Source organism: Phocoena phocoena, chromosome 8 (genome assembly GCF_963924675.1).
Source record: "Phocoena phocoena chromosome 8, mPhoPho1.1, whole genome shotgun sequence".
Taxonomy (NCBI): Eukaryota; Metazoa; Chordata; class Mammalia; order Artiodactyla; family Phocoenidae; genus Phocoena; species Phocoena phocoena.
In genome coordinates, this window is record NC_089226.1 from 99,053,417 (window position 1) to 99,067,694 (window position 14,278).

The following is a 14,278-nucleotide window of genomic DNA, read 5'->3' on the forward strand; positions in this document are numbered from 1 at the left end:
CTGCAGACGTTTTGACTGTCGGGTGGCCAGTGGGCTCACCTGGGTGTCACCCAGCTTCTGGGTCACGCTCCCCTCCTTTTCCAAATGGCTATGGGGTGTTAATTGGCTCCAGCAGAGGGAGCTCTGACAGGAGGAATTGCTCCTGCTGGCTGAGTTCCAGTCTCACTCATCAGTCATTTATCTCACCAGCAGACCAGGGCCTGAGTTCACGGCACCATGGGGCAGTTTCCTGCCACAGTGGGGAAGGAAACATCTGAACTCAATGGAAGAGACGTCCCTGCAGCTTTTGATGTCACGTCCATGCCCTTTGCCAGGCTAAGGCTACGCCGTGCCAGAGATGAGCCACATTATAAGCCTCGTACCATCCCTACCTCCATTCAGCACCCTTGTCAAGTATCCCCTGGGTTCCTCACCCACAGGGGATGAGGAAACAGACTGAGCGTCAGCGGGTAGATAGAGCTGTGCAGTAGGAGATGGGAAAGAAAGAAGAATGCTTTGAAAACCGGCAGAGGGCCGTGGGGAGAGATTGATTTCCCTGGATCAGGCAGAAGAAGGTGTGGGTGGAGAAGGGGACGGCCAGGAGCAGAAAGAAGAGGATGCAGGGAACATGTAAGGCAGACAGTGTGCCAGGGGCAATACCCCTTTGGGAGTTCATCTTCGTACCTTCAAGCCTTCCCCCCCTAGGGCGCTGATAGTATCGGCGCCCCGTGTCTCTTGCTCTCTAAGGATGCTCAGTAGGGACTACCTCATCCTCATGCTGCTCTATTTGTGGGACCTTCTCAGAAGAAGGAATCTTAAACTTCCTTTCTAACACTGTGTCAGGCAAGGCGGGAGGCATTCCTTTGCCCTCTCTCTTGTGCCAACCTGGAAAGGTACAGTCTCTGGTTCGGTGAGAACCCCCTCCAGCAGAGGCCCTGTGCATCCATCACTTTGACACAGGAAGTTCTCCCACCGGAAGCCCTGCTGTGTTCCCTGCCCCGTGCAGGGAATTTCATGCCTTTCCTTTCATCATCTTAGCACCAGCAGCCTAGTTTCTCCCTTCCGGAGTCTCCAGGGATGACACATGGGATTGGAGACAAACCTTGTTATATGCTCATCCCTTAAAAGATGAATTGTGTATGTGTGGTTGTGTGTGCCTTTGTGTTTTCGTCCCCCGTTTGTAAAGCTTGGACTTCTCTGTGGTTTTATACTTGGTCAAAAGTGCTCGTCCTGGTATTGCACTGTTGTGGGCATGAGAGGATTGGAGGAAGGTCCCGTGTGGTACAAGAAAGGACCCTGTCCTCTTTCCTTGTTTGTGGCCACTGACATTGGTGGGGAGTGGGGAGGAGGTGGGTCTGGGAGAGGGCAGGTGAATGTCCTGTCGCAAATCATTGTTTGAAACCAGCGTCTTTTGACGTCCTTGGTGTTGCTCTGTGAGAGGACATCGCCACCTGGTGCTCATGAGGTGTATGCGCAGAACAATAAATGGTAAATGAGCAACCACAAAATTGCCGTCAACCTGCTTTCTGTAGACCAGTACTCCGACCTGTGAGGCACTGCGGTTACCTCCCTAAGTCCGTAAGCAACCACAAGCCCTTCCACTGAACGGGAGAGTCCATTTTTCTAATTCTTTCACATCTTTGCTACCCACACGTTTGACCAAGTTACCTAGCTCGATTTCTTCTTCCTCTAAAGGAACAGACCATGTGGCAGGAGAAGTAAGTAAGTGAAACTGTGGGGGAAAGACCGTCTTAAAAGCCATGAACGTTTGCTTCTTAAAGTTCCCTTCACCTGACTACAATATCGTGTATGTTTCAATAGTTTACAGGCTGTTGTTTTTCAAATACGTGTCTAGTATTGATCATCTCGATACTAATGAGATCACAAAAATAAAATGCAATTGCAAAGCCGCCTTTGTCACCCAAATGTGTCTCTATTTCTGATAGTCTGTGGAGTGTGGTTAGTCTTTCCACAGATGCCAGCCTGAGCTAGCCGGTCAGGAAAGCGGGATTCTGAAAGCGGAGCCTGTGAACCCCTCATGGAGGTTCTGATTCTGTAAAGTGAATTGATGAATGTAAGCCACAGACTCCCTCATTCTGATTTCCTGTGGATGAACAGTCGAACAGAGTATTCCTTAAGTATACACTTGGATGCGTATTTATGTGCAACGTTGTTAGAAGTATAAGTTGGTGAAGTTGAGAATCTGCCTGCTAATGCAGGGGACATGGGTTCGAGCCCTGGTCTGGGAAGATCCCACATGCCGCGGAGCAACTAGGCCCGTGAGCCACAACTACTGAGCCTGCGCGTCTGGAGCCTGTGCTCCGCAACAAGAGAGGCCGCGATAGTGAGAGGCCCGCGCACCGCGATGAAGAGTGGCCCCCGCTTGCCACAACTAGAGAAAGCCCTCGCACGGAAACGAAGACCCAACACAGCAAAAATAAATAAATTAATTAATAAACTCCTACCCCCAACATCTTCTTTAAAAAAAAAAAGTCTGGGAGGCTTTAGCTATACTTGGTCTCTCTGACTCAGTAATCTTCAAAGAATTCACGGGGAAGTCAGTATTGGCAGGAAAGTGGTTAGCTTGGCTGAAACATACCCACAAAACACCCAGAGCTTAAGGAGAACATTTTAATGCTTAAGAAACAGGGGTTTGGTAGAGAGGTTGTAGAAATCGATGTCTCTGGCTGAGAGCACGACTCAAATTCTGTGAATCACTTCCCTGTATCACAGTGAGAGGTGAATGTGTGACGCCCCCTCCCATCTCCCCACAGTCTGGGATGCTTCAAGGTACTCAGAAGAAGGATCTAATATAAGCCTAAACTGTGAATGTTAATGAGGACAAATTATCCTTCAAAAAGATAACTCACCAATGACATTTGATTTGGTGAAGAAATATGTAACTCTAAAAAATGTTGCGGAAGAATATTAACAGAGTCACCCTAATAATTACAATTAGGTGACACTGTTTTTAAAATTGGGCAAAGCCCCAACTGCCAAGTAACAATCATGTATCATGCTACATGACCCAGGGAAGTCAGCCTGGAACTGAAATAAATGTGTCACAAATGACGTTGGATGGCTTTTTCGTTTCATTTAAAAGAATTGATTTGATCATGTCAACACCCTTTCTGCTGGAAAAGACAAATAAGGGTAGGGTACCTAACTGGTAAGTTTTTACTCTGTTTAGGTTTTAGGGATGAAGTGCTACTTAGGTGTGGGCTTACTTTGACTTATTGTGTTTTTCTTGTCTCCCACCCCCAGAAAAATGCAGACTTCTTGTTGGAATGTGGTGTGTCTGTGTTTGAGGGTGTGTGTGCATGTGGTGGGGATGACCTGAAGGGGGGATGGCCATCCATGGAAGAGAAAGGGATTGTACCTTGGTAACAGAAAATGAGATGGTAATGCTTGATCTATCCAAACCTGCAGCTCCTTTCTTTGCCCATTTATGATGAGCTAAGAGGACAAAACCAAGTAGTTGGCTGTGGGTAAGAATTTCAATTTCCCATGAGCACCAGAATCTTTTCTAGTTTTTACCCTTTCTTCACTCACTCCTGGTCTCCAAACCATCCCTTCTCCCTTGACCTCTTAATAGAAGTTTATATGTTAAAATGTTTTCTGAGGACTTTATGACCCTAGTCTGAAGTCCAAGAGCGGCCTGGTCTCAGTAAGTCTTAACTGTGGTGAAGTTGGAGAAAGTGGGCCTAGTATAGGCACCATCTCTCGGTTCAGATGATGTTGAGAGGACCCAGAGGAGATGACACAGTTCATCAATTCAGAGCCCTCAAAGCCGAAAAGCAATTGTCAAGCAGGACCTCCTGTTTCTTCTGGGGGCTCCGTCCGCCTCCAGGAGTATGAAATCCAGACAGCTTTTTAAAAACACAAAATAGTGGGAAGGTAACACGTAAAGGCATAAATTCTTAGAGCTCATGAATTGGAAACCATGGCTGACCTCAGATTAAATGCGTCTTCAAATTCAAATATCAACATTCTCCCTCCTCTCTTTTTACACATGGGCATTCAGGTGAAGATACTTACTGACGCAGGCAGAGAAGAGACACCTCCCTAGTGTTTTAGGCTCCAGGAGGACTTTTGCTTAAAAAGTCACAACTGTTCTCCAACTTCTCCCACAACTTTGTCCACGTAGCTCTATTCATTTTCTGGCCCAAAGACCTAAGAAAGTCCCAAAGTTATACCTGCCTTTCGTTGCATTTACCACATCAATACTTAGGAAAGCAGAAGTGGAAAGAGAAAATGAAAGACGTGTTTGAAGCTCTGGCCGGAGACAAGAGAAATAGTTTCCTGGGAGAGCCTAGGCTGGACTCTGCGCCTGTTCTTGGTCGAGGGCGTCTCCATTCACAGCCGTGCCTGTAACCAAACTCTGCCTCTCGTCTTGGACCGCCTGGTATCCCCTCTTGTTGTACTTCCGGGTGCCGTAGATGGCCAGGGCAATGACAGCTGCTAGGATGGTGGTGACCCCCAGTGTGACCCCGGCTGCTGCCCCTCCAGAGAGACCACTACCGTCCCCATGGATGACCTTCATGGCCCGGCGAAGCTCGAGAGGCTCTCCGAGCCTCCACCGGTGGGTCTGGGAATCTTTAATCCAGGAGCTTGCAGTCTCAAGATTAGTCACTAGGACAGTGTTGGTGGCAGCCTGACTCATGAGGGGTGGTTGGGTGTAAGGTGGGAGCCTGACGGGAGGCAGAGACCCTCCTGTAAAAAGCCCGGCTTTGACGCAGTAAGACACTTGGCACCCATCACTGATGAGGGCTAGGTGTTGGCTGAAACCCCCTGGACACTTTTTTAGAGAAGGTGCCCCTAAATCTTTGTACATGGCAGCATCCACCAAGGGGTTCCCGGCTGCACAGCTAAAGAACCCGCCAAATGGGACGGAAAACCTATATCCCAACTCATAGTCCTGAGAGGCACATACCTTGAGGTTTTCAAAAAGTCTCAGTGGAAAGTAGCCAGCTGGGCATGACTGTGCATTTGTCGAAGGGTTGATGCTCTTATCGCTGAAGAGGCCACCAAAAAGTAGTCCTGAGTTTTCAGGTACTTGGCCACTAGCCACGCACCAAAAAGCCCTAAATTCTGCCTTGGCCACCCGGAAGACATCTTCACACACCGTCTTGCAGAAGATAAGGAGGGTACACTTCCGTGAACACTCCAGGTGGTTGTAACCCTCCTCGTGGGTCTGGGAGAGCAGCTGGACTGGGGTGTAGCCCGAGGGGCAGGAGACATTCCCAGTGAGTGGATTCTTCTGCTCCAAGTTTCGGCAGAGCTGGACAACCTCATTCCCTGAGGACTGGGTGCATTCCTGGTAAACCCCGCCAAAGGAGAAATTGGTCATCTTCCCCTCGCAAGAGCCATCATCAATGTTGGCCTGGAAATTGAAGTTGGGCGAGTTGATATCTGTGCAGCCGGGGTAGGTGTTGAACGTGTAATAGCATCTCACAGCAGTTTCCACTGTCTTAGACAGCTTTTTCACCAAGGGTCCTGGCAAGTCAGGCAGCCTGTCAGGGTTGATGAAGAAATACAGAGGCAGGCCAGCTCGGTCCATGGCCACCAGGTGGTTGGTGATGCCCTGCTGCCAGGTCTGGAGGGTGATGCCTGGGTAAAAAGGAAGCCCTCCAATGCTCTGCACCCTGGAGTTGGTTCGGTTGGAGAGGTAGCTCTTGGTGAAGGCGTTCTGTGAGGTGTGGTTCTCCTCAAATTTGAAGTTCACGATGTTTAGGAAGGTGATTCCAGCGGACGCTGTCACTGCACTGCGGCTGCTCTGGCTGTCCTGGAGCAAGGAAGATCTGATGTGGTCCTCCTGAATGAGAGCAGCCCCTGCATCCACACTGGTGATGACATGGGTACCATAGTTGAGGACCAGCAGTTCCGCCAAGTAGGTGGCCATCCGCGTCTGGTTTTTCTCCAGACGCTCAGAGATGTCCAAGAGCTCCTTCTTAAACCCCCAGCTTAGCTCTGCATCTGGGTTGATTTTGACTGTGTAGACCAGGTTTCTTACCTGAACCTGGGTAGTTACAGCTTGGTCCTTCACCTGAAGGGTCTTCATCCTCTGGAACTCAGGAGAGAACTTGCCGTTGACTTTGGAAAAAAGGGAGAGCTCCATGTTGATGGAGTAGGAGGTGCTACTCTGGTAATTCTCCCAGGACTCCAGGATTTTTGAGTTCATCTCCAGGTTGCTCTCTTTCTGGGGAATGGTAAAGACCTCATCAGGGACGATGTACTGTCCATCCTCTGTGGTCCTGCAGTAGGTGTAAGTCAAGTTCATCACCCGTCCCATGTCCACATTCCTCAGATTATCCCAGCCGCCTCCAGGTAAGACTGCCAGAACAGGTAGTTTTAAGGCATTCTTGCATTTTTGAAATCCATCCTCATCTGTGTCTCCCAGAGGTTTGTTCATTTTAGCCCATGCTGCCACTGCCCAGATAAGGATGGCACCCCTGAAGCTGTTCATGGCTCAGATAGCCCCAGCCTGACACACTAGCACTAAGTGGCAGCCAGCAAGCTTGGGGCAGACTGAACTGATGGGAAAGAAAGCCGTTGCTGAAACGAAAAGTTCAGCAGTTCTCCTAAAGCCACTAGTTCCTCTTTAGGCTAATCGAATCGCAAAATGGGGAAATGAGAGTCGGTTGGGATATTAAGGTCAATCGGGACTTTGAAAAAGTTGTGTGGTACTAGATATACAAACTTAGCCCAATACCCTTACCAGTTAACTACCCTAACTGCCCCCCACCTCCCCCAGGGCTGGTTACCCTGCAGCAGCAGTGGGCACTCAGAAAAAGTGCAACAACACACTTTGCTGTTACCCCCAGGAGAGTTTTCCAGCTTTGAAAGAAAGCTTTGGTTTTGTTCCCTCTCTTGATGTTTCAGTTTTTCCCTGACTACTCTCTTCTGGGACTTCAATACCAGTTTCCTTTTCCTGTGTGTACAGTTGGCAATAAGTTGGTACCTACTACTATAACTTTCATTTTTTCATTCCATTGTTAAGTGCATGTAACCAGGATAGGTGCGTAAAAATGAATGGGGCTCTTCATTGCTCCATTTTTTAAAGCAACAATTCATTTATTATATTATTAGGAGAAGATAATTTCCTGAATTTGTTTCTGTATGCCAATGCTAAGTCTATTAAATCCCATAGTTCAGAGCAGTGTTTCCAGGCCCATTGATCTAGAACCAGGTTTAATTGAAGCCCAGCTCTGTCAATCCTTTGGGACAACTAGTACACTTAGTGGGAACCAGGGAATCCAGAGGAGTTAATGGAAACTCCCAATTTCACCCTTATGGCTCCCTAAACCATACCATGAAACGGATGCAGTGCTGAGACTGAAAAAGTCATGTTTCCATTTACAGGTCACCTGTATGCATTCTGGAAAGAAGGGTTCAAGCACCTGAATTACCACACATTGTCACCGATGCAGCTGACAAGTGTTTTCAGAAATAATGAGGCCAGTTGCCTAGCTTCACAGTCTGAGCACCACTAGTTATTAAAACCTTGATGTAGAGCTGCCATATTACCCAGCAATCCCACTCCTGGGCGTATATCTGGAGAAAACTCTAATTCCAAAAGATACATGTACCCCAATGTTCATTGCAGCACTATTTACAATAGCCAGGACATGGAAACAGACTAAATGTCCATTGACAGATGAATGGGTAAAGAAGATGTGGTACATACACACAATGGAATACTACTCAGCCATAAAAAGAATGAAACAATGCCATTCGCAGCAACGTGGATGGACCTAGAGGTTATCATACTAAGTGAGGTAAGTCAGACAGAGAAAGACAAATACCATATGATATCACTTATATGTGGAATCTAATATACGACACAAATGAACTTATCTATGAAACAGACACAGACTCACAGACAGAGAGAACAGACTTGTGGTTCCCAAGGGGGAGGGGGAGTGGGGGAAGGATGGATTGGGAGTTTGGGATTAGCAGATGCAAACTGTTATATATAGGATGGATAAACAACAAGGTCCCACTGTACAGCACAGGGAACTATATTCAGTATCCTGTGATAAACCATAATGGAAAAGAATATGAAAAAGAATATATATATATATATATATATATATATATGAATCACTTTGCTGTATAGTAGAAATTAACACAAAATTGTAAGTCAACTATACTTGAATAAAATAAATTTAAAAAAAAACCTTGATAGTATTCTGTGAACCCAGAAATACCACATTCTGGGTCTATTCATGCCTCCGTTACCATGCTCTGGGGGATTCACTTACATTCAAGAGGGATTAATTTATGAACCAGTGTCCATTTGCTACTTGGCTAGAGAAGCAAGCCTCTGGTTAATTTATAAATCAGTTAGTTATAAGTTTATAGCCCAGTAGAGTGATCCTAGAATTAGAAAAATTAGAGTTGAAAGCCCTTGAGTACTTCCAGTATGTCTGTTGAAATATCCAAATACCTCTCTTCGAACTGTTTCAGGGCTAGTTCATCAGAATTAGAAAACTCACTTACGTTGTTATGAAGACATGCTGACAATTTCTTACTTTTTTTTTTTTTGGTTTTAATAGATCCTGATCAGACTTCACTCTTCTTCAGTGAAAATACAAGCAAGGTGAATATAGATAATTCAATATTCAGGCGTTCCTATATCTCTAAACACTTAGTCATTGTCATTTACTTTTGAACAGCCTTCCTCTTCACTTTTATCATAGCAAAAAAAGATTGAAAATGACTAAAAGAGCCAAAAAAGAGTGAAGTTATATTACATCCATATGACAAAACATTTTACAGCCATCATAATTATATTTTCAAACAATTTTAATAACGTGAGAAATTCTTATGCCATAATGTTATGTGAAAAAGGCATGACATACATTCAATATGACCTCAACCATGTACAAATATAACTAGAGGAATATACACCAACTGACCCATTGACAGTAATTATATCTAGTAGGTAGGTTTTATGAATTATTTAAATTTTTTCCACTCTTCTCTACATTTTGAGTTTTCAACAATAAGCATGTTTTTACTCATTTAACAAATTTTTATTGAGAATCTACCAAGTACCAAACACAGGGATGGGTAGCCATCACTTTTGCACTCAGAAAAGTAAGCAGCAAATATACATTTAAAAAACAAAAGAAACCAAATATTTCTGGAATTTCCATATTCCATATACCGTATATCATTTGGAGATGGTCCAAAGCCTATGACTGTGTTTGCTGTGCTCAAGGAAGTTCTCTTTGCAATTCATGGGGGAAAAATGAAAGAAGAAGTGCAAATGGGAATTTCGGCTCAACTTAAATTTGCATGCCACCAGCAGCGGTTGGTGCTCGTAATGGTCACATAGGAGGAATCGACCTCCAAGAGTTGGACCAGAGCATTTCACCCATTCTTGTCTTGCTTTACTCTGCTCGCCAGCAACTTCTTCCACTTTTTCTTGTCCTGAAAGGCACAGGCAACCGCATTAACTCTCCAAATGGCCACTCTCAAGGGCTTGTGTCTAAAAACTAAACTTTGGTCTCTAAAAAGGCAACTTTTCTACAAAAGTTATGCATCTGAGGGAAGAGATATGGGAACATATGTATATGTATAACTGATTCACTTTGTTATAAAGCAGAAACTAACACACCATTGTAATGCAATTGTACCCCAATAAAAAGAAAGTTATGCATCTGCGTTGCAAAAAGAGTGATTTCACTTCCTCCAAAAAGAGGCAAGAGGGAAGTCCCACATGTGCTTTCTTTCTCAGTTTGAGCACGTGTTTTCTGACACCAGCTCATGCAGAGCCAAACCATGATTCATGTCTGAGGTTCAGTTCTGTGTGGGCTTGGAGCTGGTCCAGGTGTTCCCTACTTCTGCATTTCACCTGTGGTCTGAAATAGGGAGGAACGTTTGGCTGTGTTTGCAGGGACCATCCCCTTGCTTATTTTTAGCAGGAATCTAGGAAACTGGATTTAGCAAGAGTCTGAAATCTCAAATAGTCCCTAAATGGCTCAAAGAACTATGACTCTCAAAGACTCTGGAATAAACTTGGTCCTGGCAAATCCAGGAGGAATCAGTAACAACGGGACGATATTTTCTTTTCTGAACAGTTGATTGCTAACCTAATGCTCTGAGAATTGCTTTGCCAGCTCCTTCTCCTCAGAGACTATTCTTAGCAGGACTGTTTATGTCCTGACCACACAAATCAGAACACAGTGGTTTCTTGATTCCTTTTCATCTTGTAAGGAAAAAAAAAACCAGAAAGTCCATGTGAAATTCTACACATTCCCAATAAATATGCCAGAATTTGGCCACCTCGACCATTTTATTTCTTTTCTCTATTAACATTTGTCCCTTGTGTTGTTTCTAATTCTTTTCCTCCTCAACAACTTTTCCCCTTCTGCTCTTTTTTTTCTTTTTGCCATTTCCATATTTAGGTTTGGAGGACACAAGTCCGTGATTTAAGCTGATACTTCCACTGCACTAAAGAAGGAAATCTTAATGTGGCAGAGACTTCCTCTTTAAGCTACCACTTCCCTATTGCACGTCATGGCAGACATCACTGATCAATCTCACCATTAATTCCACTGAGCTCTGAGGCTGCCTCATTATCATTCTTAGCCCAGTTCCACAGAACATTCTAAAGGAAGCCTATTTCACCCACGCCTTAAATAAATACTCATTGAGCACCTATTACTCAGGCACCCATTGTAGGTACTGTCTATTCTCCAAGCTAAGCTCCACTGGACTGAGCAGTTAGGACCAACGCGTTCCCCCTCCCCTTCAGCTTTCAGGTTTCTTAATGACACCAGTCTAATATGAAGTGTGCCTTTTTTTTTTTTTTTTTTTTTTGCGGTACGCAGGCCTCTCACCGTTGTGGCCTCTCCCGTTGCGGAGCACAGGCTCCGGACACGCAGGCTCAGCGGCCATGGCTCACGGGCCCAGCCGCTCCGCGGCATGTGGGATCTTCCCGGACTGGGGCACGAATCCGTGTCCCCTGCATCGGCAGGCGGACTCTCAACCACTGCGCCACCAGGGAAGCCCATGTCACACAGTTTTGAGGGCATTAGTCTGCTGTGTCCCCCTTTGCTTGACAAAACAATAAAGCTCTTCTTTTCTGCTTCACCCAAAACTCTTTGAGATGCAATTCGGCACTGGTGCACAGAGGCCGAGTTTCGGCATCAGTACCTAGAAGCAGTGAATTCATAAAGACAGAAAGTAGAAAGGGGTTGGGGCAGAGAAGAATGAGGGGTGTGAAAATGCAAGAAAATTTTGACAATGTGTATTTATTTGGGGTGTTGCAGAGGCAAACTCGAACTGAAGAGCTGCCTTTTGAGATGCAGGCAAAAACACAGCTAAAGGCAGTTACACAAGCTTGAAGTCCTCTGTCTGGGTGCTGAGCAGAGAATGCTGTTTATTCAGATTGAACTACTCCCCAGATTCTCCAGGCTCAATCTTTCTTCAGCTGCAGTAGCCTCCCAAACCCTCAGATACTTCCCCTGCGAAGAGTTCTGGCTGGTCCTCCAACCCTTCACCTCCAAAGACCACTTGACCTCGCCCAGGAGGAGGTCTGGACTCTGGCAGAGTCTCCACCTGACCCACAGTAAGGGGAAGCTTGCTTGATTTAGCAGATACGAATGTGGGATGCCCAATTCCATTTAAATTCCAGTTAAACAACAAATAATTTTTCAGTCAAAGTATGTCCCATGCAACACTGGGGGCATACCTACACTCAGAAAAATATTCATTGTTTATCTAAAATTCAAATTTGGGAATTCCTTAGTGGTCCAGTGGTTAAGACTTGCGCTTTCACTGACACGGACTGGGGTTCGATCCCTGGTTGGAGAACTAAGATCCCACAAGCTGTGCGGCCAAAAAAAAAAATTAAAAATAAATAAAATTACTAAAAAAAAAACCCAATAAATAAAATGCAAATGTAAGTGAGCATCCTATATTGTATCTGGAGACCCTAAACACTACTGGACCGAAAGAGGCCTGGCTTCTTCTCACTTCTGAGCTCACATGAAGCACTGGGCCACCAGAAGTGGGATGTGGCTTCTCCAGTAGTTGGTAAGAGAATACTGGATAACGCAGCCCAGAAATACAGAGGACTTAATTCCTTGTGCTAGTGACACTGAGAGATAGGAGGAATCTGGCACGTAATTTGCTCTTCGTTTCTCCCTCCAGTGGACTATATTGAGGACTGGTGGTTTTGTGTGCTCTCTCTGAAGACATTTGCGTGACTAAACAATTGTCTGCGTCTTTCCTTAAACTGTGATCAGCTCAGTAATACACCCTCTTAGGCTTCCTTTGTCTCCTTTGTTGCCTTACCTCCCTTTTCCTTTTACATTTGCTGCCCTGGGATTGTACCTCCCAATGAAACATTAATCAATGTAGAGTATTAATTAATATTATAATGTTCCTCTATGTGCTCCATAGCATCCCTTACATTTATCACTATTTTAAAGGACTTCTTGTCTGACTCTCTCCCCTAGTAAACTGTAAGCTCCTAATGGGAAGAGATCATGTTTTTTTTCGGTTCATCATTGTATCACCCGAGGCTGGTGCTATATCTGGTACATAGCAGATACCAATCAATATATGTTACTATTGAATGAATAAACAAGTGAATAAAGCCAACACAGCTGATAATATTTCTAGAACATGTCCTCAGTAAATCAGGTCTTGAGTGGTTGGGAATGAATACTTGAGCTGAAGCAAAATTATTATAGGATTTTTGTTTCAACTTACATTAGTATCTCTGAGCCTAGCTTGTGTGACTTGTATTTCTTATTACAAAATTTAATTTGGTTTTCTGGTCTGTCATTGTGTCTTGGTGAATTTGGGAGGACGTAAGCTTAGTGTCTCACATAATACATGAATCATAAGAGCCCAGACGGAATGTTCCTGTGTGCCAACTCCTTCTGCCTTATTTACATCTGATCCGGTATTGAAAGCTCTGATCCTGCAGGACTGAGCCCACACCTGCTTGCATACCCACCTTGGTTCCCATCCCTGCCAAGTACCTTCATCTAGTGAAGCTGGCCTTGGGGTACTTGGTCCTCACCCCATTCCTTTTCCCTTTCCGTCTCCCTAATCTTCCTACGCAGTGTGCAAGCAGGGCTTGCCTGGAGGGTAGAACAGAGGTTAAGAACGAAGGAGCAACGATCACAGAACTGACTTGCCCAGTTCTGATAACATTTCCATTCTGCTGGCAGTCAAGAGAAGGACTAAGGGAAATAGGGGAAGAATAGGAAAGAAAAACAGGTCAGTATGATGCAAAATGGTGATAGGAGGGGTTTATTAAAAAATTCTAGAGGACCTCCCTTGTGGTCCAGTAGTTAGGACTCCATGCTTCCAATGCAGGGGGTGAGGGTTCGATCCTTGGTCGGGGAACAAAGATCCCACATGTCGTGCAGCATGGCCAAAAAAAAAATCTAGTTATTCAAACACCAAACCTGAGCTTTGCTAATAAGAGTCAGAGCCCTGATTTGGCGGTTTCCTGGGTCTTGAGTAGGCTTTTCTGCCCCCCTTTCCTCCTGGTCTTCTCTTGAAGGTAGGTTTTTAATTTCTATCTTGGGAAATTAGGGCATCGTGGGGCAGTAAAAGTAGCACAGGGTTAGAAATATGGAGACTCGGATTCTATTCATCATTCTATACTAACCTGCTGGTGACCTTAGGCAAGTCATTTCCTCTCTCTGTTTCCCAATATGTAAAATAAGAGGGTGTGTTGAGGTCCTTTCCAGCATCTTCATGATGCACGAGTCTGCATTCCAGTTACAACCTGCCTCAATTTGAAAGCTATGGCTGCGATCTTTTATTTTAAAAGTTTTAGAAGATTTTGTTTCGTACAAGTCATGGCGTGTATGTTCTCCCATGTTGTTCCTGCTGAAACTTCCTCTTGGTGACTTACTTCCCTGTGTGGTTTGACATATGTGACTCAAGCCCCTTTTCCACTGAGGTTTGCTGTGCAAGGCTGGTTTGCACCGGTTTGTTGCTCCAAGGTGGTTTTCATTTTGTCTCTGCTGAGGCCTTATAATCATACTGGACCAGAGTTTGTGTTAATTTCTTGGTTTGGAGTCGATGTGAACTAAGACCTTCCATCTGTGTCAACACATGCCTGGGGTTCTCTGATCTCTGTTAAGATGGCAGGAATCCTAGCCATTTTCCACGGGCGCGTGGGTGGAGTTTTCCTCATCTGCAGGTAGTGGCAGAGGCAGTGCTTCTTGACTCCCAGGATGGTTCCAGCCTCCCTTGAACATTGTACGCAGGACCAGTGGCCTGGGTGATCTCCCACAGCCCTTAAAGCCCCAGTACCCTG

At 45.2% G+C, this 14,278-nt stretch overlaps 1 protein-coding gene across 1 annotated transcript; it reads right to left on the bottom strand.

Moving 5' to 3' along the window:
• Positions 1-4,253: 4,253 nt before the first annotated feature.
• MPEG1 (macrophage expressed 1) lies at positions 4,254-6,533 on the bottom strand. Its single transcript, XM_065882692.1, has one exon. It carries the CDS (start codon positions 6,443-6,445, stop codon positions 4,292-4,294), a length of 2,154 nt encoding a protein of 717 aa, XP_065738764.1. The 5' UTR covers positions 6,446-6,533; the 3' UTR covers positions 4,254-4,291.
• Positions 6,534-14,278: the final 7,745 nt, after the last annotated feature.

Bases quoted from the DNA above. Each gene is read 5' to 3' on its own strand.
- MPEG1 (XM_065882692.1), bottom strand. From the start codon at position 6,445: ATGAACAGCTTCAGGGGTGCCATCCTTATCTGGGCAGTGGCAGCATGG.